This window comes from Musca autumnalis, unplaced genomic scaffold (genome assembly GCF_047663935.1).
Source record: "Musca autumnalis isolate F117 unplaced genomic scaffold, ASM4766393v1 scaffold_1, whole genome shotgun sequence".
Lineage (NCBI taxonomy): Eukaryota > Metazoa > Arthropoda > Insecta > Diptera > Muscidae > Musca > Musca autumnalis.
Genome location: NW_027411644.1, coordinates 89,749,923 through 89,774,907, shown reverse-complemented (window position 1 = coordinate 89,774,907; position 24,985 = coordinate 89,749,923). Strand labels below are relative to the sequence as shown.

General features: G+C 38.5%; 1 protein-coding gene across 1 annotated transcript in view; it reads right to left on the bottom strand.

Annotated features, from left to right (window-relative positions):
* The window catches only part of Efa6 (Exchange factor for Arf 6), a 219,094-nt gene that overhangs the window by 80,206 nt on the left and 113,903 nt on the right, over nt 1-24,985 (bottom strand). The window contains 3 exon segments of the mRNA XM_073984950.1: nt 358-497; nt 500-2,725; nt 2,802-2,922. Coding sequence (XP_073841051.1) covers nt 358-497; nt 500-2,725; nt 2,802-2,922 — 2,487 coding nt within the window.

Below are 24,985 nucleotides of genomic sequence, written 5' to 3'. Positions count from 1 at the left end.
CTACTAAGAGGGGGGTTTGTTGGTTGATTGTTTCAAACAAAGAAACTTAAAAAGGAAACAAAAAGGAATAAATGCAAAATGTGGGAGATGGGAGACAACAATGACTAATGGGAGATACCTGATTAAAGGGGGGATATTGGAGCATTTTAAACAAATGTCAATTAACTATTTTTTTATACATGATAATGGTCTTTTAATGATCTTTTACAAATGTTTATCGTTTGTTAACAAATTCCTTTTTTGAACAAAATTTCGTAGATAATTACAAAATAATTACAACAATAAATTTAATAATTATTTTGATTTTGTTATTTATGTATGTAATTTAAAAATATTTCCTCTTTGTACCCAACTCACCTGAGAATCTTCCGAATCTTGCCGTGTATCTAATAGTGTATTCAAAGAACTATTTACATCTTCATCAATATCAATGGGTATAACAGCAGCCATACCTTCTCGCTGTATTTGCTGTAGATGATCTTCCGACTTGCTGGTACGAAACCGGCCGAATCACATTTGCGCACAATTTGGCCATTGTGATGGTGATGATGATGGTGATGACGTCGCACCACACCACTGGTATCCACGACCACACCACCACCACCGGCAGCTGTGCCGCCTCCTGCACAACCGGCCATATTGGATGGTTCTGGACTGGTGGGTACTGAATTTGCGGTTTCTTTATCAATCAAGGGTGTGGACAGAGATATGGGTGATGTGGGTACTGAGAATGAGGTTTCATCTTGTGATGTATTGTTACCGCCACCACCAACACCACTTGTGGCGCCACCGCCACCGCCGCCCATTGTGGCAGATGATGATGAAGATGCTGAACTACGCATATTCCGCGAACAATCCACATTATCCTCGGAACGTAACTTGTAACGTAAGGCAGCCTTTTGTTTTAAAGCTTTTAGTTTTTGTTTTGTAGATGTGGGGGCGGAACTGCCCAATGAGTTGGGATCCTCGGGTAGATTTTCACCCTCATCATCATCGTCGTCGTCTTCCTCGTCATCATCGTCTTCCTGCATTAGACATTGTCTATCACTAGCCTCATCATCGGCCTGAACACTGCCGCCGCCGCCGCCACAACCAATGCCACTGTTATAGGTTTCCAAATTGGTAATATCATAGTTGGTTTGATCGTCCTCCTCGTCTTCTTCGTCCTCCTCCCCTTCGCCGGCATAGTTGCCATCATCATAGTCTTCATCTTCATCGGGATTTCCATCCTCATCCTCCTCCCCATTATCATCATCTTCATTCTGATAGTATTCATAGGTCTTTTGGCGTTGCCGATTAGTCTGTTGCTGCTGCTGTTGTTGGTGATGACGTTTGTGTTTGTTTTGCTGTTGGACATAACGTTGATGACGTTGATTTTGTTGCCGTCCATGTTGTGCTCCACCACCACAATCATCATCATCCTTTTCCAATTCTTCGCACAGCAGTAGAGTATCATTGGTCAAGGAGTCCTGACGATTATTATAGGTTGTCTCCATACTATCCGGCTGATAGTTTTGAAGATTCTGCGCCAGCGCCTGCTTCTTATGGAAACGTGATTTTTCTCTATTTTGTAAATTCTTGGAATCTGTGTTGCTGCTGGAGTGTGTGTGGCTGGCATGTGTGGGCGATTCCTGCGACGACGAAGAGGTGGGTGAGGATTCACCCGAGGCCTTAGGCGCCAGGGCACCATTGGCCCGTGCCAAGCCCACACGACCGGGTGAGTCCCGCAGAGAATCGACTTTTTTGGCTTGCACTGTCAAGACATTGCTACTCTGGGGAGTGCGCGAGAGATTTAATATCAAATCACCGGTCATCATGTAGGCCTCAAAGCGTGGTGCCTTGGCTGGCTGGGGTGGTGCCGAATTGGGTTCGGGGGTATCACGATCTTCTGACGAGTTATTGGATCTGTTTAGTCTTGTTGCAGTAGGGTGATCACGACCACCCCCGCCGCTATAGCTATTCGAATGTTGCAAGGAATGTGGAGTAGGACCTGTCGTCGTCGCCGTTTGTGTATTGCCATTAAAATTCGTTGAGTTGTTGCTGACATGGCCACCACCAGTCTCTGCTGCTGGCGTCGCCATTGTTATGGAAGAAGTCATCGATGTACCCATACCAGCAGCCTTGGGTATTTGTGAGGGTCGGGGTCGTTTATGCTGTGGAGATTGTTGGGCTTTTTGGCTACTTTTCTTGGCTTGGGGTATACGTGAGGGTATACGAGATGTGGGTGAGGTGGCCGTGGTGGGTCCACCACCACCAACCCCTTCTAATTGTATTTTATTTGATGAGGCCGAGGAGCTGCGACTGTGATTGGCAGAATTAGTTGCTGCCGCTGTTGCAGGATGACGTGGCAAATTTGTGGTGGTTGTTGTTGTTGAGGATTTATAACGTGACGATGATGAGGCAGGGGAATTATGGGGGCTTGCCCCCGCCGCCGTTGATTGCTGATGGTGTTGTACAATTGTTGTTGCTGCTGCATTGTGCGTTGTTGTTGTCGTCACATCATATTGAAATTTACTGTTATTGCTATTACTACTACTAGTACTGTTGTTGGCAGCTTCGTGATGTTGTTGTTGGTAGTGGTGGTGATGCTGGTGCTGAGGTGATGCTCTTATTTGACGCTGGTTATGATAATCGTAGTTGTTTGTGGGTGATGTTTCAATATCGATATAATGGGGACTTTTTGTATTAGCTAATTGTTCCTTTATTCGAGCTTTTAATTTGGGATCTGCAAAGAAAGAGAGAGAGATAGAGAGAAACAATTAATGAGAGAGTATATTATTACTGAGTATATTCTGTCTTACCTCTTTTCAGTTCCAATGTTACCAAATCTTCCGACAGTCTCAGACATTTTAATACCTCCTTCGTTGTATACTGATGAACATCGATGCCATTTACTTTGAGAATAACATCACCGGCTTCAACCTGGAGAGAGAGGGAGAGAGAAAAAGATAGGATTTTTAGAAGTAATTGTGTATAAGCTTTTCCTAACCTAAAATTATTTAAAATTAATTAAAAAAGGACAGCAAACAAAAAATAATCAGTCGGCATTGCTACAGCTTCTGTAGATCTATTCAACAAGAAAGAATGCTTCTATACAACCTTTCCGCAAGAAAGGGTGTTTTTAGAGTCCCGTTCTGCAAGAAATGTTGCTTCTATAGACCTTTTCTCCAAGAAAGGGTGCTTCTAGAGTCCTATTCTGCAAGAAAGGTTGCTTCTGTAGAACCTTTTCTGCAAGAAAGGGTGCTTCTATAGACCTTTTCTGCAAGAAAGGGTGCTCCTATAGTCCTTTTCTGTAAGGAAGGGTGCTTCTAGAGTCCTTTTCTGCAAGAAGGGTGCTTCTAGAGTCCTTTCCTGCAAGAAAGAGTGCTTCTTTCTGCGAGAAAGGGTGATTCTTTCTGAAAGAAAGGGTACTTCTATAGTCCCTTTCTACAAGAAAGGGAACTTCTATAGTCCCTTCCTACAAGAAAGGGAGCTTTTATAGTCCCTTCCTACAAGAAAGGGAGCTTCTATAGTCCCTTTCCTAAAGAAAGGGTGCTTCTTTAGTCCTTTTCTGTAAGGAAGGGTGCTTCTAAAGTCCTTTTCTGGAAGAAAGGGTGCTTCTATAGCCTTTTTCTGCAAGAAAGGATGCTTCTGTAGTCCTTTCCTGTAAGAAAGGATGCTTCTAGAATCCTTTTCTGCAAAAAAAAGGGTGCTTCTAGAGTCCTTTTCTGCAAAAAAGGGTGCTTCTAAAGTCCTTTTCTGCAAGAAAGGCTGCTTCTAGAGCCTTTTTCTGCAAGAAAGGATGCTTCTATATTCCTTTTCTGCAAGAAAGGCTGCTTCTAGAGCTTTTTTCTGCAAGAAAGGATGCTTCTATATTCCTTTTCTGCAAGAAAGGGTGCTTCTATACTCCTTTTCTGCAAGAAAGGATGCTTCTAGAGTCTTTTTCTGCAAGAAAGGGTGCTTCTATGGTCCTTTTCTGCAAGAAATGGTGCTTCTATAGTCGTTTTCTGCAAGAAAGGCTGCTTCTATAGTCGTTTTCTGCAAGAAAGGGTGCTTCTATAGTCCTTTTCTGCAAGAAAGGGTGCTTCTAGAGTCCTTTTCTGCAAGAAAGGGTGATTCTAGAGTCCTTTTCTGCAAGAAAGGGTGATTCTAGAGTACTTTTCTGCAAGAAAGGGTGACTCTAGAGTACTTTTCTGCAAGAATGTGTGCTTATATAGCCATTTTCTGCAAGAAATGGTGCTTCTATACTCCTTTTCTGCAAGAAAGGGTGTTCTAGAGTCCTGTTCTGCAAGAAAGGGTTCTTCTAGAGCCCTTTTCTGCAAAAAAAGGGTGCTTCTAGAGTCCTTTTCTGCAAGAAAGGCTGCTTCTAGAGTCCTTTTCTGCAAGAAAGGGTGCGTCCATACTCCTTTTCTGCAAGAAAGGGTGCTTATATACTCCTTTTCTGCAAGAAAGGGTGCTTCTTGAGAACTTTTCTGCAAGAAAGGGTGCTTCTTGAGAACTTTTCTGCAAGAAACGGTGCTTCTATAGTCCGTTTCTGCAAGAAAGGGTGATTCTAGAGACCTTTTCTGCAAGAAAGGGTGCTTCTAGAGTCCTTTTCTGCAAGAAAGGGTTCTTCTATATTCATTTTCTGCAAGAAAGGGTGCATCTAGAGTCCTTTTCTGCAAGAAACGGTGCTTCTATAGTCCGTTTCTGCAAGAAAGGGTGATTCTAGAGACCTTTTCTGCAAGAAAGGGTGCTTCTAGAGTCCTTTTCTGCAAGAAAGGGTTCTTCTATATTAATTTTCAGCAAGAATGTGTGCTTCTATAGCCCTTTTCTGCAAGAAATTGTGCTTCCAGATTCCTTTTCTGCAAGAAAGGCTGCTTATAGAGTCCTTTTCTGCAAGAAAGGCTGCTTATAGAGTCCCTTTCTGCAAGAAAGGGTGCTTCTAGAGACCTTTTCTGCAAGAGAGGGTGCATCTATAGTCCCCTTTCTGTCAGAAAGGGTGCTTCTATAGTCCCTTTTCTGAAAGAAAGGGTGCTTCTATAGTCCCTTCTGCAAGAAATTGTGCTTCTAGAGTCCTTTTTGCCAGAAAGGGTGATTCTAGAGTCCTATTCTGCAGGAAAGGATGCTTCTAGAGTCCTTTTCTGCAAGAAAGGGTGCTTCTAAAGTCCTTTTTTACCAAAAAAGATGCTTCTAGAGTCCTCTTCTGCAAGAAAGGGTGCTTCTAGAGTCCTTTTCTGCAAGAAAGGGTGCTTCTAGAGTTCCTTTCTGCAAGAAAGGGTGCTTCTACAGTCCTCTTCTGCAAGAAAGGGTTGTTCTAGGGTCCTTTCTGCAAGAAAGGGTGCATCTAGAGTCCTTTTCTGCAAGAAACGGTGCTTCTATAGTCCGTTTCTGCAAGAAAGGGTGATTCTAGAGACCTTTTCTGCAAGAGAGGGTGCTTCTAGAGTCCTTTTCTGCAAGAAAGGATTCTTCTATATTCATTTTCTGCAAGAAAGGGTGCTTCTATAGTCCCTTTCTGCAAGAAAGGGTGCTTCTAGAGTCCTTTTCTGCAAGAAAGGGTGCTTCTAGAGTCCTTTTCTGCAAGAAAGGGTGCTTCTAGAGTCCTTTTCTGCAAGAAAGCGTGCTTCTAGAGTCCTTTTCTGCAAGAAAGGATGCTTCTAGAGTCCTTTTCTGCAAGAAAGGGTGCTTCTAGAGTCCTTATCTGCAAGAAAGGTTGCTCCTAGAGTCCTTTTCTGCAAGAAAGGGCCCTTCTATAGTCCCCTTTCTATCAGAAAGGGTGCTTCTATAGTCCCCTTTCTGTCAGAAAGGGTGCTTCTATAGTCCCTTTTCTGAAAGAAAGGGTGCTTCTATAGTCCCTTCTGCAAGAAAGGGTGCTTCTATAGTCCCTTCTGCAAGAAAGGGTGGTTCTATAGTCCCTTCTGCAAGAAAGGGTGATTTTAGAGTCCTTTTTTTGCCAGAAAGGGTGATTTTAGAGTCCTTTTTTGCCAGAAAGGGTGATTTTAGAGTCCTTTTTTGTCAGAAAGGGTGCTTTTATAGTCCCCTTTCTGTGAGAAAGTGTGCTTCTAGAGTCCTTTTCTGCAAGAAAGGGTGCTTCTAGAGTCCTTTTCTGCAAGAAAGGGTGCTTCTAGAGTCCTTTTCTGCAAGAAAGGGTGCTTCTATAGTCCTTTTCTGCAAGAAAGGGTGCTTCTAGAGTACTTTTCGGCCATAAAGGGTGCTTCTAAAGTCCTTTTCGGCAATAAAGGGTGCTTCTAAAGTCCTTTTCTGCAATAAAGGGTGATTCTGTATTCCTTATCTACAAGAAAGGTTGCTTCTATAGTCCTTTTCTGCAAGAAAGGGTGCTTCTATAGTTGTGTATTTCTCCGTTATTTATATTGATGGTAAGTAAGGGCAGAGGTCACAGTGAAAGGGTATGTATACTTGTCGATACATTTGCGAATAATTTTTTAATAAATTTTCATACTTTTTCCAAAAGAACACCCTTAGTGTTCTTATACTTTATTTTAGGAAAATGGCGCCAATGAGGAAAATTCTCTCCATCAAATTTCACGCGAGGTCACTGAACAGCAGAAATCTGTGGTTATAATTTATATACGGCAAAACTCAAAACCAATTTAAATATATATAAAAGATTAAATCATTTTTTAAAGCAAGACACATATGACGTATGCTTTACATCTGTTGTATTGACGTATGATTAACGTCAACATGTATACGACCCAGTGATCTGTAAACAATTTTAGATTTTTCACATGATATGTCACTATTTAGTTTTTTTTTTTTTGCAAATTCATGGAATTTTTCAAAATTTAGAATCCTTTGGCACTCAAAACAAAAAGACTAAAAATTTCAAAAATTGTTTCTCTCGTTAAAGCATGAATGAAAGGACACGTCCATACATATGTATATCACAACCTATTGATGGCTAATTCTTTATTTTATTTTTCCCCTGGCGTGTCATTCTCTCAAAACAACAACAACAGCAACAAAATGCACTTGATTTTTATCCATTTAAGTGGAAATATCGAAAACAAGCCTCCGATATGCCAACGATTGGATGTCATGATGGCATGTATGGTATGCCTCTATTTGACAGGCACACCACCACCCTCGCCTTGCTTAGATATTTAGGCCATCAGAGCAGCAGAACACACAAAATAATGTTGTTCACTTTGATTTTTTTTGCAAGACACAAAACAACAACAACAACAAGAAAAATCAATCAATAACTTTTTATTTTGTGGTTCAGAGGAAGCAAGCAGGAGGCAGTCGGACAGACAGGAAGTCAAGAAGGGGCGTGGGTATGCCTATCGATGAAGCTAAGCCAGCCATAACTGCTGTAAGTGTGTGTGTGTAAGTGTGCCTTTTTCGTGTATGGAGTGAAAAAGAAACAAATCTGCTGCTGTTCTCCATATACAATTACCAAAGGGACACGCTGCCGTGTAATGTATGTCTCTCAAAAGGTACATACCAAAAAGATGTGGTGGGGTATGGCGTGGTGTATGGATTATATAGTGTGGTTATGGAATAAGAAATACAAATAGAATAAGAAAAAAGAAATAATTATACCTAAGGCTGGATACATATGTAGATATATCTCTAGGCGCCTAACATAGCATCCATCACACCCCCCTCCCCCCCCAAACATCCTTAAAGATATTTATGTTTTGCAAACAAATTTCCATCTAATACTATTTCTATGGCCTAAGGACATAAATTGTTCTTTTTGAGGTGTGCGAAAAATATCTATGGAACAATTTTTATTGAAAGAAATATAGGGGGAAATGTGAATGAGGTAAACATGCTCAGACAAAACTTTTAATGGCGTATGATTGATGACAGCATGTATACGCCACACACACAAGTAGTTAATTATTTTATTGCATTATTTTGTTGTTGTGGCAATCCGTAAGCCCAGGATGGATAATTTGGTTTCACGACAAAATAATTTAATAACGTCTTGCCGGTTTATTAACTGTTTCTCGGAATATTTGTTCACTATTTGTGCCATATTACCACAATTGACGAATGTACGAAGATCGGAATTAACGAAAACGCCGTAAATGAACCAGATGGTCCAGTGTATAATACAAATTGTTGGGAAACTCTACAGAAGGTTAGTTAATTCCCTAAGCGAGAGATTTTTACCGTTATCATTGAGATCTTACTCCTGTAGTTGCTTTCGTCATAATATAGCTCTTTTGCGGGAGACCCACAGCTTATCTATCGTTGAGACTGAAAATCCATGAGTCTGCTGGGTTTTCTCCTTTTAATTTGTATTACAGGAAAATGTCGAAAATGGTAAACATGACGAAGTACTGGTGACGTATTATAGATGAGGTTATGTATACGCTACCCAAATCTTTATCTGTAATTCTTCAATAATTTTGTTGTTTTGGCAATTCCAGATTCAATCCTTGAATGAATAACTCGGGCTTCTGAGAAAAATTCCTTTCTCTCTCTATAACGCTGGCGGCACTTAAAAAAGCCTAAAGTGTGTGAGAAGTCTTGTTGCCAAATTATCGAAACCAAGCTGAAAGTGTTGGCTGTTATAGGTTGCTAAAATTCCCAACCGAGAGATTTTTACGTTGACAGTGGTTTAGAATCGTTTTTTCCTGGTAAAAATTCTGTAACTTGAATGTATAGAGTTAATTTTGTAGTTCTCTTGTTGTTAGACAGATAACACAATTAGCTTTCAGATGAATTGTAAGCGGTAAAATTCGGTCTGGTAGTTGCAGAGAAATTCAAGGTCACAGTTCAAATTTTGTGTTTTTTTTTTACTTTTTTCATCAAAATATGAGTGTTTTTGTGTTTCTTATATCTTCCTATATATTAAAGATGGTCAAAAAAACAACAAAAAATAAAAAATACAAAAAAAAAATAAAAAAAAAACATTTCGAAAAAAAATTTAAAATTTAAAAAAAAATTGCAAAAAATTTAAATTTTTTCAAAAATTAAAAAAAGTACTCCTTAGGTTTGCATAAAACGTATATGACTCGTATAAAAACTCATATACAAAATGTCCACACAAAAAGTGTTAGACGCACGGAACGGTACGGATACAAAGGCATATATGGGCTGAAAGAGGAGACTCTTGGGCATCGTTCTGTGAAAACAGAACATTGTTCCATGTTGTTCCACAAAAGTTCTAGTCCACTAAATTTGGAATTTCACTAAAATTTATTACCCGAGGAAAAATCCTACCTACCTTAAACATGTCCGTCTGTCTATCCGTCCGTCTGTTGAAATCAAGATAAATCTCGCAATTTTTAAGATAGAGCTTTGTAATTTGGTATAGAAGTCTCTATTACCACTGGAATGTTTGGTATTGCAAATGGGCTATGTCGGTCCACGTTTTGATATAGCCCGCATAGAACGGTACCACCCGATTTTCGGTATTTGGAAGGTTTTAGTCTCATCACACTGAAATGGCTGAAAATTGGTTCTTAGTCTTCGTTGGGGGTATAAAACTTTCCCCAAGAAATTTGTCGGTATAGGTCCACGCCTTCATATAACCCCCATAGAACGAACCTCCCGATTTTCTGTGTCTTGAAGGTTGTGGCCTCAATATTCCTCAGAAATGGCTGAAATTTAGTATTTAGTCTTCGTTGGGGGTATAAAACTTTCCCCCTCCTTAAAATGGGACCTCCCTGTTTCCGGTATTTTGAAGGTTGTGGCGTCAATATTCCACCGAAATAACTGAAATTTGGAATTTAGTCTTCATTTGGGGTATTAAACGTTCCATATGAAATTAATCGGTATAGGTCCACGCCTTAGTATAGCCCCCATAAAACGGTACCTCCCTATTTCCGTTATTTTGAAGGTTGTGGACTCAAAATTCCACCGAAATGGCTAAAATTTGGTATTTGATCTTCATTTGGGGTATTAAACGTTCATACGAAATTTGTCGGTAAAGGTCCACGCCTTAGTATAGCCCCCATAGAACGGTACCTCCCTATTTCCGATATTTTGATGGTTGTGGTCTTCGTTGGGGGTATACAACTTTCCCCCAGAAACTTGTCTGTACAGGTCCATGCTTAGTATAGCCCTCATAAAAAGGGACCTCCCTATTTCCGGTATTTTGAAGGTTGTGGTACCTCCCTATTTCCGGTATTTTGAAGGTTGTGGCCTCAATATTCCACCGAAATTGCTGAAATTTTGTATTTTGAAAATTGTCGGTATAGGTCCACCCCTTAGTATAGCCTCCATAGAACGGTACCTCCCTATTTCCCATATTTTGAAAGCTGTGGCCTCAATATTCCACCGAAATGTCTTAAATTTGATATTTAGTCTTTGTTGGAGGTAAAAGCCTTTCTGACTGAAATTCGTCGGTATAAGTCCACGTTTCGATATAGCTCCCATAGAACGGTATCACCCGATTTTCGTAATTCTGAAGGTTGGGACATCAATATACACGGTGCTCTTGAAACAATTTTAAATGGAAGGTGCTTACACCTCGGAAGTTTTTGCGGATTCTGAAACTAAAATGTTTATAGATGAGAAAAATAAAAAACAAAAAAAATCGCCGGAGAGCTTTTAAATAAATCGCGATTTAAGTTGACATTTTTAGGGGTTGTTTAGTTTTTCACGATTTTGCTTAGAAACCGCAAGTCCTATCAAAATAGGACAAAAGAAAATGTAACTATGAAAATTCTCTACCAGATTTACCTTTATGGTATTCTCGTGAGTTTTACCGTTTTTAAGATATAGAAGTTCAAATTGGGACAATTCAAATTCAATTCAATTCTGTATCGCCCCCTTATAAAACAATGTCATGACTGCAAATTCCCAACTTAAACTTATATATATATCAAAAAATGGTACAACCTAGGAAAAGTTACATAAGCCAGTCTTGTAGAAAATTTTCATACCTTTAAGATTTTCTCAGGTCCCATATCGATAAGACTTGCCACATTCAAGAAAAACCGCGAAACTCTAACAAAAAAAAAAAAAAAACTAAAAATGTAACCTGAGCTTCTTTATCTCAAAAATGGTATAACCTGGGAACAAATCATAAAGGTCATTCCTCTAGAGAATTTTCACAGCTACAACATTTACCACCATTTCGATAAGACTTGCAGTTTCCAAGCAAAATCGTGAAAACCTAAAAACACCTAAAAATGTGAATTTTGACCGCGATTTATTTAAAAATCCCTACAGCGATTTTTTCTTGTTTTTGGATTTTTCTCATATATGAACATTGCTGTTTCCGAATTCACAAAAACTTTCCCTGTGTAAGCGGTTTTCATTAAAAGTTAGTTAGGACCATGGTGTAAGAAAGAAGGTGATACAATAATAGCAACCTATGTCTTCATTTGCTATGTCAATAAATAACAAATATTTCGCTTCTATAAAAAATATCTGTGTACAACATCTTTGTTTAAGCTTCGCGAATAATATTTTAACGTTTTCTTCTAACTTTTGTGGATATTTCGCGCAAAAAAATTTGACAGCAAATGAAGACTACAACCTAACGTCAACTATTGGATCACCTTGTTAAATTCGCCTTGGTTAGGACAAAAAAGTTAGTCATGATATTGTTTTATAAGGGGGCAATACAGTCAGTGCATTTTGATAGGACTTGCGGTTTCTAAGCAAAATCGTGAAACCCTAAACAATCCCTAAAAATGTTAACTTAAATCGCGATTTATTTAAAAAGCGATCCGGCGATTCTTTTTGTTTTTTGATTTTTATCATCTATGAACATTGCAGTTTCAGAATCCGCAAAATCTTCCAAGGTGTAAGCACCTTCCATTTAAAATTGTTTCAAGAGCACCGTCTATACCTCCGAAAGAATGAAATTTGTTATTTATTCTTCCATGGGGTTATGAAATATTCCAGAAGGGAATTATCAGTATAGGTTCTATACCCCCCATAGAAGCGTACCTCTTGATTTCCGCTATATTGAATGAAGGTTTTACCGAAATATCGGAAATTTCGATTGTCTTCTTTGAGTCTAAAAACTTTAGGTATAGATCGACGTTTTGACATAGAACGGTAGCTCCGAATTTCGGTATGTTGATGGTTAGCCACATTGTTTTACCGAACTTGCTGAAATTTGGTATTTAGTCTTCTTCATAAACAAAAGGAAACCAATTGTTCCATTTTACTTCAGAACAACTCATGATTCCTACTAGTTTTTACATATGTAAGGAATAGACCATTGACGAAAATTCTCTTCCACTCATGCTCAAACGTGTTTTCCTACAGTAGAATTTTCGTCAATTTATTAACAAAAACTAACAAATTTAACAACCCTGATGATGATAGTCGACGACTATCGAAATATCGGAAAAATAAAAGTGATAAAATAAAAAACTAACTACAAGCTGTTTTTTATTTTTTGATGACCTCAAGCCGAACAAAAATATTAAGAAGAGTAAGTCCAAAGGTCAACTATAATACAAAAATAATTATTTTGTCCTAAATTATATTGCATAAAACCTATGAGCGTATACGTGTTGTCGGTAATCATACGCCAATTAACGTTTTGTTTGTGTCTGCATTTTTAAATATTTTTGATTGAAAAATAAATTAAATTCATTTTAAAGAAAGTATATTACATTATTTTTTTATTTGCATCTCAATGACACTTTTTGCATTAGTTCTTTGTAGTACAGAAATATACGTTTCATTGAAGGTCTTTGAATTGATCTTTTGATTCGTTTAAAAATTGAGTCTTATCAAGCATTTTGGGGATATTGGAGAAGTTGACATCTATTAATTGATGATTAATGCATACTATTTCACTGATTTGAAAGACATTAGGGCCACTTGGAAAGATTATTAAACAATCTGCGGTATCTTAAGATCTAAAAGATAATTTGAATTCAAACTCTTAGGAATTACTCCCAAACTCATGTTTAAATGAATTAATAAAAACAGAAGATTGCTACGTATTAAGTATTTTATATGCAAAAAAAATATTATAAATTTAAAAATTGCTAAAATGTGCAAATTTTATGAAATGGATTCAACCCGGACATTGTCAAAATGTGAAGAACGGAATGCATTTTTCATGACTCCGCATGAACTGCTTCAAATAAAGCTACTTCACATACAGTATCGGCCAAATGATACTTTATATAATAATGATAATTTTTTATGAAAACTAAATTATTAATTTATTTTTTATTTTTCCTTTTATTTATCATTTTTGGATGAATATGAACAATATCGGCTAATGTTTTGGTATAGCCCCCTTATAGCGGTACCTTCCGATCTTCGGTATTTCGGATATTTAAGCCACATTTTCCTACTAAATTAGCTGTAATTTGCTACTTAGGGTTCTTAGTGGTCACAAAACATATCCACCAAAAATCGTGGATCTGGGTCCACGTTTAGGTATAGCCTCCATATAACGGTAACTTGCGATTTTCAGTATTTTGAGGATTTAAGCTAAATTTTCCGAAAATCAATTATTTCGCCTGCAGTAATTAATAATTTAGTATCTTCTATACCAAAAAGATGTGATTGTGTCATTCAGAATAGAGGATACGCAACGAAATATTGATTTCAATAGTTTTTGTTGTACCTCAAATTGGGGGGTGCTTTAGTTTTGTCCGCTTATATTTGTGACCTAAAATATTTTTTGAGTTTTAACTTTTGTTTATTAAATTCTGAATTCCTTATTTTTGTATTTTCCAATTATAAAGATATAAATAAATAAAAAGAAAAATAAAATATAAATTTATAATTTAGTTTTCATAAAAAAAATTATCATTTCAAAAAAATTTACTGAGGGGTGCTTTAGTTTTGGCCGATACTGTAGAACAACTTCAAATAATTTTTGCTGGGGTTACAATTGATACCCACATGGACGTATGCGTATTGTCGCTAATCATACGCCAATGACGTTTATGAAGCCGATGAGCGTATACGTATTGTCAGTATTCATACGCCACCACGAAAGTTCCGATAGTGCATTTTAACAATTAAAACCAGTAAGGAAAGGATCAAAGTCGGGCGGGCCGACTATATGAAGCCCTACATCACTACGACGACTTTAATATAATTTGTCGAAATTTTTTCTAAACCAAATTGAGTCACATTTTACAAATTTCGTCAGAATGTTTATATAATTTTATGTTTGGTGCATCAACTACAAGAAATCGGGCAAACATCCAAATCTGAACCGCTTTCAAAATAATTTCGCAAACTTATTTTAAAATTTCATCAAAATTCGACGTACATAGCGAAATGCCTAAAATCGGACAAAAAAATATCGAACCGATTTCAATATAATTTGACAAACATATTTCTAGTCCGAATTTGGTAATATTTTCCAAATTGCATAAAAATCGGAGAGAATTTTCGGGATTTTAGGATGCACCAAATACCTCATCGGGCGTACATATGTATGTTACATACAGATGTACAATAGGGCTATAACCAAAAAAATACCACCACATAGCCGTGTAGAGCATGGAAAACTATTATGAAATACGGCGTCAATTTTTCTCTATCGCGAAAAAAGTTTCCGCACCAAATGCATTGAAGTTCAGTAATGCATTTTTTAATTTTAGCTGTTATGACAACATATTTGCTTTTAATTGAAATTTTTATTTTTTTGTAATCTAATTTAAAATCATTATCAAAGCGTTCTGGACCAATTTGTTCTCAAATCGCGCCATTTCGGAGCATATTAGGAACTTTTGATACTATTGCAATTTTTGCTTTTTCTTTATAAACTCGTGAATTTTATGTTTATATTTTTTGTAGCTACCGGACAAAAGAATATGGGGTCATTTGCAACGAAGTCGCGAAAGTTACAGGCTGTTTTTGTTGACTTTGCCTGTGAGAATCGTATATGTTTTTTACACAAATACAACACCAGTACCACGTGGGGAATTTTGTCCTAATGATAAAAACGCGTTTCTAAGATCGATTCGGTGAAAAAAGTTTCCGCGCCGACTGTAATTACTGAAACCCTTTTGATATTTTTTCTACTTACAATTTTAAATTTGCTTTGTTTGAATAAATATTCATAGAAAAAAATACAATTCTCACAGGCAAAGTCATTAAAAACTGTCTGTAACTTTCGCGAATTTGATGCAAATGACACCATATTCTCTTGTCCGATAGGTACAATAAATATAAACATAAAATTCACGAGTTTATAAAGAAAAAACAAAAATTGCAATAGTGTCAAAAATTCCTAAAATGCTCCGAAATCGCGCGATTTGAGAACAAATTGGTCCAGATCGCTTTGGTAATGATTTTAAATTAGATTACAAAAAAATAAAAAATTTAATTAAAAGCAAATATGTTGTCATAACAGCTAAAATTAAAAAATGCATTACTGAACTTCAATGCATTTGGTGCGGAAACTTTTTTCGCGATAGAGAAAAAATTACACCTTTTTTCATAATAGTTTTTAATGCTCTACACGGCTATGTGGTGGTATTTTTGATATTTGCAAAAAAGTGCAAAAAGTTATATCCCTAATGTACAAATACATAATACCCCTTACCACAGTGTGGTGTAGGGTATAAAAAGCGTAATGGGCTAGTAAACAAATACGCTTCTTGAGTTATAAACCAAGATACGGTTTAGAACCTATCCTACCGATTCAAATGTCCACGGCATATTGGACTATCTTTGATCTACAAAAGAATAGTTTATAGTATAACCGCAAAAGATCTTCTGTCTATAGAACCATTTTATCTAAAACCACCCACCCTAATGAAATATTTGTCATAAATATTACATTATCTCTTTTTTTCTATTCACAAACAGCAAAAAATCAAATTCATTCGTTGCATTTTTATTGTTTTTTTTTACTTATCGCTATTATCTCACATGCTTGCTTTGACAAAATATGTATGCACGTATACATACAAACATACCTACATGTATGTGTGTTATAGTATTTTTGCACAGCAATAACAACAACAGATCAACTCTTCTTTATGTGTGCATAATTTATCCATTTTGTGCAGTTTCAATTTCAATTCAAGTCACACAAACAGTTAACATACACACATACATGTACACACACATATACAACACGTTAGTAAGTAAATGTGTGTGTGAATATAATTTCAAGAGGTTCTTCCTCTATCTTTACTGGGAGGTTTTTATTCTAACAACATTTTTTTTGTTATTGTAGTCTTTTACAGAGAGAATTGTTTGGTGCCTGTGTTAAACCCACTGTGTCTCCTTGTTAAGTAAGTATCGTGCTGTTGAGGTTTTTCCCCCCGGCATATCTCTTCTTCTTTCTCTTCGCCCCCTCAGCCTCACGTTAAGTTATCTGTCAAGCTGCTGATTTGTGCCGCCGTCATTCTCTGCATTGTTTACCACCATTGTATGCTCATTTTGTACACTTTACTAAAGACTTTCTTTTGTTTTTGTAGTTTTTTTTTCTCATCTAGGATGTGATGACTCTATACATTTATAAACATATACATATAAATATGTATGCATGTAAGTTTATGTGAAATGTGCGAAAGTGGAAAATGATATTACTCTTTTTTTTAGCAAATAATAAACAACTTACAGCTGCGGTAATGTAATTGTAACGTGTTGAAGTAATTGTTTCGTTTAGCAACGACATGTTTTTCACTCACTCGTATTTGAATGTGCGGGGATTGATGGCTAATAGACGACCTTATAAATGATGTCTTTTTAGAATGAAGGAAGACTTTCGTACAAAACTTTATAAAGGTCTCAAATGATTTATTTAAATGGATTTTGGAGGTTGAATAGCAAGTTGTGATGTCAAATTGTGGAAAATTGATCGCCAGTGGGACCTCCGTGGGAGGCTTCTATAGCATAGAAGACCTCCGTGGGAGGCTTCTATAGAATAGAAGAGCTCCGTAGGAGGTTCCTATAGAACAGCAGACCTCCGTAGGAGGTTTCTATAGAATAGAAGACCTTCGTAGGAGGCTTCTATAGAATAGCAGACCTCCGTAGGAGGTTTCTATAAAATAGAAGACCTCCGTAGGAGGTTTCTATAGAATAGAAGACCTCCGTAGGAGGTTTCTATAGAATAGAAGACCTCCGTAGGAGGTTTCTATAGAATAGAAGACCTCCGTAGGAGGTTTCTATAGAATAGAAGACCTCCGTAGGAGGTTTTTATAGAATAGAAGACCTCCGTAGGAGGTTTCTATAGAATAGAAGACCTCCGTAGGATGTTTCTGTAGAATAGAAGACCTCCGTAGGATGTTTCTGTAGAATAGAAGACCTCCGTAGGAGGTTTCTATCGAATAGAAGACCTCCGTAGGAGGTTTCTATCGAATAGAAGACCTCCGTAGGAGGTTTCTATCGAATAGAAGACCTCCGTAGGAGGTTTCTATCGAATAGAAGTCCTCCGTAGGAGGTTTCTATCGAATAGAAGACCTCCGTAGGAGGTTTCTATCGAATAGAAGTCCTCCGTAGGAGGTTTCTATTGAATAGAAGACCTCCCTGGGAGGTTTCTATAGAATAGAAGTCCTCCGTAGGAGGTTTCTATAGAATAGAAGTCCTCCGTAGGAGGTTTCTATAGAATAGAAGACCTCCCTGGGAGGTTTCTATAGAATAGAAGACCTCCCTGGGAGGTTTCTATAGAATAGAAGACCTCCCTGGGAGGTTTCTATAGAATAGAAGACAACCGTGGGAGGCTTCTATAGAATAGAAGACCACCGTGGGAGGCCTCTATCTAACAGAAGACCTCCGTGAGAGGCTTCTATAGAATAGAAGACCTCCCTGGGAGGCTTCTATAGAATAGAAGAACTCCGTGGGAGGCTTCTATAAAATAGAAGAACTCCGTAGGAGGTTTCTATAGAATAGAAGACCTCCGTGAGAGGCTTCTATAGAATAGAAGACCTCCCTGGGAGGTTTCTATTGAATAGAAGACAACCGTGGGAGGTTTCTATTGAATAGAAGACAACCGTGGGAGGCTTCTATAGAATAGAAGACCACCGTGGGAGGCCTCTATCTAACAGAAGACCTCCGTGAGAGGCTTCTATAGAATAGAAGACCTCCGTGGAAGGCTTCTATAGAATAGAAGACCTCCCTGGGAGGCTTCTATAGAATAGAAGAACTCCGTGGGAGGCTTCTATAAAATAGAAGAACTCCGTAGGAGGTTTCTATAGAATAGAAGACCTCCGTGAGAGGCTTCTATAGAATAGAAGACCTCCCTGGGAGGTTTCTATTGAATAGAAGACAACCGTGGGAGGTTTCTATTGAATAGAAGACAACCGTGGAAGGCTTCTATAGAATAGAAGACCTCCGTAGGAGGTTTCTATCGAATAGAAGTCCTCCGTAGGAGGTTTCTATTGAATAGAAGACCTCCCTGGGAGGTTTCTATAGAATAGAAGTCCTCCGTAGGAGGTTTCTATAGAATAGAAGACCTCCCTGGGAGGTTTCTATAGAATAGAAGACAACCGTGGGAGGCTTCTATAAAATAGAAGACCACCGTGGGAGGCCTCTATCTAACAGAAGACCTCCGTGAGAGGCTTCTATAGAATAGAAGACCTCCCTGGGAGGCTTCTATAGAATAGAAGACAACCGTGGGAGGCTTCTATAGAATGGAAGACCTCCGTAGGCGGTTTCTATAGAATAGAAGACCTCCGTAAGAGGCTTCTATAGAATAGTGGACCTCCCTGGGAGGCTTCTATAGAATAGTGGACCTCCCTGGGAGGCTTCTATAGAATAGAAGACCTCCGTGGAAGGCTTCTATAGAATAGAAGACCTCCGTGGAAGGCTTCTATAGAATAGAAGACCTCCGTGGAAGGCTTCTATAGAATAGAACCTCCGTGGGAGGCTTGTATAGAATAGGAGACCTCCCTGGGAGGCTTCTATAGAATAGAAGACCTCCCTGGGAGGCTTCTATAGAATAGAAGACCTCCCTGGGAGGCTTCTATAGAATAGAAGACCTCCCTGGGAGGCTTCTATAGAATAGAAGACCTCCCTGGGAGGCTTCTATAGAATATTTAAATGGATTTTGGAGGTTGAATAGCAAGTTGTGATGTCAAATTGTGGAAAATTGATCGCCAGTGGGACCTCCGTGGGAGGCTTCTATAGCATAGAAGACCTCCGTAGGAGGCTTCTATAGAATAGAAGACCTCCCTGGGAGGCTTCTATAGAATAGAAGACCTCCCTGGGAGGCTTCTATAGAATAGAAGACCTCCCTGGGAGGTTTCTATAGAATAGAAGACCTCCGTAGGAGGCTTCTATAGAATAGAAGACCTCCCTGGGAGGCTTCTATAGAATAGAAGACCTCCGTGGAAGGCTTCTATAGAATAGAAGACCTCCGTGGGAGGCTTCTATAGAATAGAAGACCTCCGTGGAAGGCTTCTATAGAATAGAACCTCCGTGGGAGGCTTGTATAGAATAGAAGACCTCCCTGGGAGGCTTCTATAGAATAGAAGACCTCCGTAGGAGGTTTCTATCGAATAGAAGACCTCCGTAGGAGGTTTCTATCGAATAGAAGACCTCCGTAGGAGGTTTCTATCGAATAAAAGACCTCCGTAGGAGGTTTCTATCGAATAGAAGACCTCCGTAGGAGGTTTCTATCGAATAAAAGACCTCCGTAGGAGGTTTCTATCGAATAGAAGACCTCCGTAGGAGGTTTCTATCGAATAGAAGACCTCCGTAGGAGGTTTCTATCGAATAGAAGACCTCCGTAGGAGGTTTCTATCGAATAGAAGACCTCCGTAGGAGGTTTCTATCGAATAGAAGACCTCCGTAGGAGGTTTCTATCGAATAGAAGACCTCCGTAGGAGGTTTCTATCGAATAGAAGACCTCCGTAGGAGGTTTCTATCGAATAGAAGACCTCCGTAGGAGGTTTCTATCGAATAGAAGACCTCCGTAGGAGGTTTCTATAGAACAGAAGACCTCCTTAGGAGGCTTGTATAGAATAGAAGGTCTCCGTAGAAGGTTTCTATAGAACAGAAGACCTCCTGAATGAACAATTTTTCTTCCTTCCATTCTTTCCTCATTGTCTCTAGAACAAAGCTCGTAATGTGTGTCTCAATTTCCATTGTTTCACATTTCATTTTCTAAATGGTTGCACTAAATGTTCTCCTGGTTAGTTTTTTGTCGGTTGTTGTTGTTTTTTATTATATTTTATGCATAGAAAATTGTAACATGAGTGTGTAATTTATATTGTTGTATTTGTTATCTTTGTTGTAATGGCAGTGATGTGCGAAATTCAACACACAGCTTATGTTTTTTGCTTTGTTTCGTTTTTATTTTTTCATTTCATTTTTATTTAGTGTTAAATTGTAATTGTGCACTAGTTTTTTGTTTTTTGTTTTTTTTATTCACCCTTAGTTTGCAACAAAATTTAGATTTTACTGTCAAGGTTGCAAGTTGGTTTAAGTGGATAATAACTTTGTTATTGCTGTTTTGTGCTAAATAAATAAAATAGGGTTAGGGTCGTCATTCGTTATCCATTATCAAAATATTCGAATGTTATCGCAGTCATCGGTTAATTGAGTTGCTGCCGAAAGAGTTTTTAGGGCAAAGTTTGGTCCATGCATGTAGGACACTGCAATGTCAGGCACTCCCTTCCACATAGTGTCCACCAGCCATTTTAGTTGGTCACCGTAGTATTCTTTAGAGCTTCTGGGCCATTATATAAGGTAGCTTGGACTTGCTCACAAAAAAATTTATATCGTTGTAATCAAGAACAAAACGGGCATCTTCGGAAAAAAATCCAAGACGATTCTCTAGCAGTCCTTGAAGTGCACCTTATCAAAAAATTTGTGTGATTTTTTGTGGGGGAATACAAAGTCAAGACCTAATCGATCAATCCCTTCGACGAACGGCTCATCTAAACCCATTATTACCTCTGAAGCCAAAAAAGATATATAAAAAAACCTCTTTAAGAAATTTTTTCATATTCCAAAAATTAAAGCCACCATGCGGGGGGGTTGTGTACATTTGTTAACATGACTTCAAGCATTGATAGGACACACAAATCAACAAATTTAATTAACACTTTATTTAAACAATAAATAAAAGAGCAAAACCACAACAGTATCAACACTCAGCCAGTCAGCCAGCCATCCGTCGTCCATCCATCGAGACCCAATTAATATTTATCCCTCCAATACGCTGTGTTGTTGCTGTTGTTAACTTTCTAGGAATTTGCAAAGGCAAACATCAGCGCGACACCAACCACCCACCTATCCACCGCACCATATTGAAACATTTGTTGGGAAATTTCGCAGAAAAATATGGAAAAAATTGTTTGAACGATGTACAAAATAAAGAGCCATAAAAAAGTCAATGTCCAGGAGGAGAACGCAATTTGAAACAATTTCAATATTAATGTAAATATTTATAACACTTTTTTTTTTGGTTCATTAAATAAAGAATTTTTGAGTTGTTTGGTGGTGGATTGGATGGTGGAATGGGACTGAAGTAAAGTGATTACCACCTACTACCTCGAGAGTCAATTGCAAATACGTATGTATAAGCTCCCTATTATACTCTCGCTCTGCCGTCATTCAAAGTTCTGTAAGCTTAAAACGGATTATTCAAAAGGACATGTCTAGTTCGAATCCAAATCGTCTGAAACTGGTTTGGTCGAGGCGTTGGGGACCCATTTTAGTTCGGCTTATGGGCCAAATCTTCTGTATCGGATCGGCAAAGAAAGTAGAAAAAAGGTCTATGTTGAACAAAAAAAAAACATTTTGCAGATATTCATTACACAAAATAATCACTTTTAAAGGATCTTCTATTAAATAAGAATTCTCAAAAATGACATGCACAAACAAAATGTCCATTAGCGTATGATCGCCGACAGCACGTATACGTCCCACTAACCTATTAACTAACCTATTATTTTAACAAGGGCATGTCGCATCAAATCAATTGTTATTCTATGGTCACTAAAATTCGTATAAGAAGCTCGAATTAGAAGTCTCCTGTAGAGGCATTCTAGTCTACAGAAGCCTTCTATGGAGGTCTTCTACGGATGTATTCTAGTCTATAGAAGCCTTTTACGGGTGTATTCTAGTCTATAAAAGCCTCCTATGGAGGTCTTCTATTCAATAGAAGCCATATACGGGCATATTCTATTCTACGGAAGTCTCCCACGGAGAGTTTCTATTGTACGGATGTCTTCTATTCTTAAAATCATATTATGGATGTCTTCTATTCTATGGAAGCCTCCTACGGAAGTCTTCTATTTGATAGAAGCCTTCTATGGAGGTCTTCTAATCTACAGAAGCCTCCTGTGGATGTCTTCTATTCTATAGAAGCCTTCTAAGGAGATCTTCTATTCTATAAAAGCTTCCTATGGAAGTTTTCTGTTCTATAGAATCTTTCTACTAGTATTTTCTGTTTTATGGAAGTCTCCTACGGGTTTTCTATTCAATAGAAGTCTCCTATGGAGGTATTCTATTTTATAGAAGTCTCCTATGGGGATGGCCTATTTTATTGACGTCTCATACGGAGCTCATCTATTCTATAGAAGCCTCCTACGGAGCTCTTCTATTCTATAGAAGCCTACTACGGAGGTCTTATATTCTATAGAAGCCTCCTACAGAAGTCTTCTATTCTATAGGAGTCTCCTAGTCTACAGAAGCCTCCTATGGAGATTTTCTATTCAATAGAAGCTTTCTACGGGCATCTTCTATTCTAAAGAAGCCTCCTATTTAGGTCTTCTATTCTATATAAGCCTTCTGTACGGGTGTCTTCTGTTCTGTAGAAGCCTTCGCCGGGTGTCTTCTAGTCTATGGGAGCCTTCTACGGTTGTCTTATAGGATATAGAAGCCTCCTAAGGAGGTCTTCTATTCTATAGAGGTCTATTGTGGTCTTCTATTCTATAGAAGCCTACTACGGAGGTCTTCTATTCTATAGAAGCCTCCTACCGGAGCTCTTCTATTCTATAGAAGCCTCCTACCGGAGCTCTTCTATTCTATAGAAGCCTCCTACCGGAGCTCTTCTATTCTATAGAAGCCTCCTACCGGAGCTCTTCTATTCTATAGAAGCCTCCTACCGGAGCTCTTCTATTCTATAGAAGCCTCCTACCGGAGCTCTTCTATTCTATAGAAGCCTCCTACGGAACTCTTCTATTCTATAGAAGCCTCCTACGGAGGTCTTCTATTCTATAGAAGCCTCCTACAGAGCTCTTCTATTCTATAGAAGCCTACTACAGAGGTCTCCCATTCAATAGAAACCTTCTACGGGCATCTCCTAGTCTATGAAACCTTCTATTGAGGTCTTCTTTTCTATAGAAGCCTCCTAATAGAGGTCTTCTATTCTCCTACGGAGCTCTTCTGTTCTATGGAAGCCTCCTACGGAGCTCTTCCAGTCTATAAAAGCCTACTACAGAGGTCTCCTATTCAATAGAAACCATCTACGGGCATCTTCTAGTCTATGAAACCTTCTATTGAGGTCTTCTTTTCTATAGAAGCCTCCTATTAAGGTTTTCTATTCTATAGAAGCGTCCTACGGAGGTCTTCTGTGTATGTCTTCTATTCCATATAAGCTTCCTATGGGGGTCTTCTATTCTATAGAAGCCTCCTACGGAGCTCTTCCAGTCTATAGAAGCTTACTACAGAGGTCTTCTATACAATAGAAACCTTCTACGGGCATCTTCTAGTCTATGAAGCCTCCTATTGAGGTCTTCTATTCTATAGAAGCCTCCTATTGAGGTCTTCTATTCTATAGAAGCGTCCTACGGATGTCTTCTATTATTTAGAAGACTTATACGGAAGTCTTCTATTATATTGAATACTCCTACGGAGGTCTTCTGTTCTATAGAAGCCTGCTACGGAGTTCTTCTACTCTATAGAAACCTCCTACGCTGGTTTTCTATTATATAGAAGCCTTCTACGGAGTTCTTCTATTCTATAGAAGCCTCCTACGGAGTTCTTCTATTCTATAGAAGCCTCCTACGGAGTTCTTCTATTCTATAGAAGCCTCCTACGGAGTTCTTCTATTCTATAGAAGCCTCCTACGGAGTTCTTCTATTCTATAGAAGCCTCCTACGGGCACCTTCTATTCTATAGAAGCATCCCACGGAGCTCATCTATTCTATAGAAGCATCCTACGGAGCTCTTCTATTCTTTAGAAGCCTGCTACGGAGGTCTTCTATTCTATAGAAGCCTCCTACAGAGCTCTTCTATTTTATGGACGCCTGCTACGGAGGTCTTCGATTCTATAGAAGACTTCTAACAGAGGCCTTCTATTCTCCTACGGAGCTCTTCTGTTCTATAGAAGCCTCCTACGGAGCTCTTCCAGTCTATAGAAGCCTACTACAGAGGTCTTCTATTCAATAGAAACCTTCTACGGGCATCTTCTAGTCTATGAAACCTTCTATTGAGGTATTCTTTTCTATAGAAGCCTCCTATTAAGGTATTCTATTCTATAGAAGCGTCCTACGGAGGTCTTCTATTCTATAGAAGCCTTCTACGGAGGTCTTCTATTTTATAGAAGCCTCCTATAAAGGTATTCTATTCTATAGGAGTCTTATGGGGGTCTTCTATTCTATAGAAGCCTCCTACGGAGCTCTTCCAGTCTATAGAAGCCTACTACAGAGGTCTTCTATTCAATAGAAACCTTCTACGGGCATCTTCTAGTCTATGAAGCCTCCTACGGAGCTATAGAAGCCTCCTACGGAGCTCTTCTATTCTATAGAAGCCTCCTACGGAGGTCTTTTATTCTATAGAAGCCTCCTACCGGAGGTCTTATATTCTATAGAAGCCTCCTGTGGATGTCTTATATGCTATAGAGGCCTCCTACGGAGGTCTTCTATTCTATAGAAGCCTCCTACTGAAGTTTTCTATTCAATAGAAGTATCTTATGGAGGTCTTCCATTCCATTCCATCCTACGGAGGTCATCTATTCTATAGAAGCCTCCTACGGAGGTCCTCTATTCTATAGAAGCCTCCTACGGAGGTCCTCTATTCTATAGAAGCCTCCTACGGAGGTCCTCTATTCTATAGAAGCCTGCTACGGAGCTCTTCCAGTCTATAAAAGCCTACTACAGAGGTCTCCTATTCAATAGAAACCATCTACGGGCATCTTCTAGTCTATGAAACCTTCTATTGAGGTCTTCTTTTCTATAGAAGCCTCCTATTAAGGTTTTCT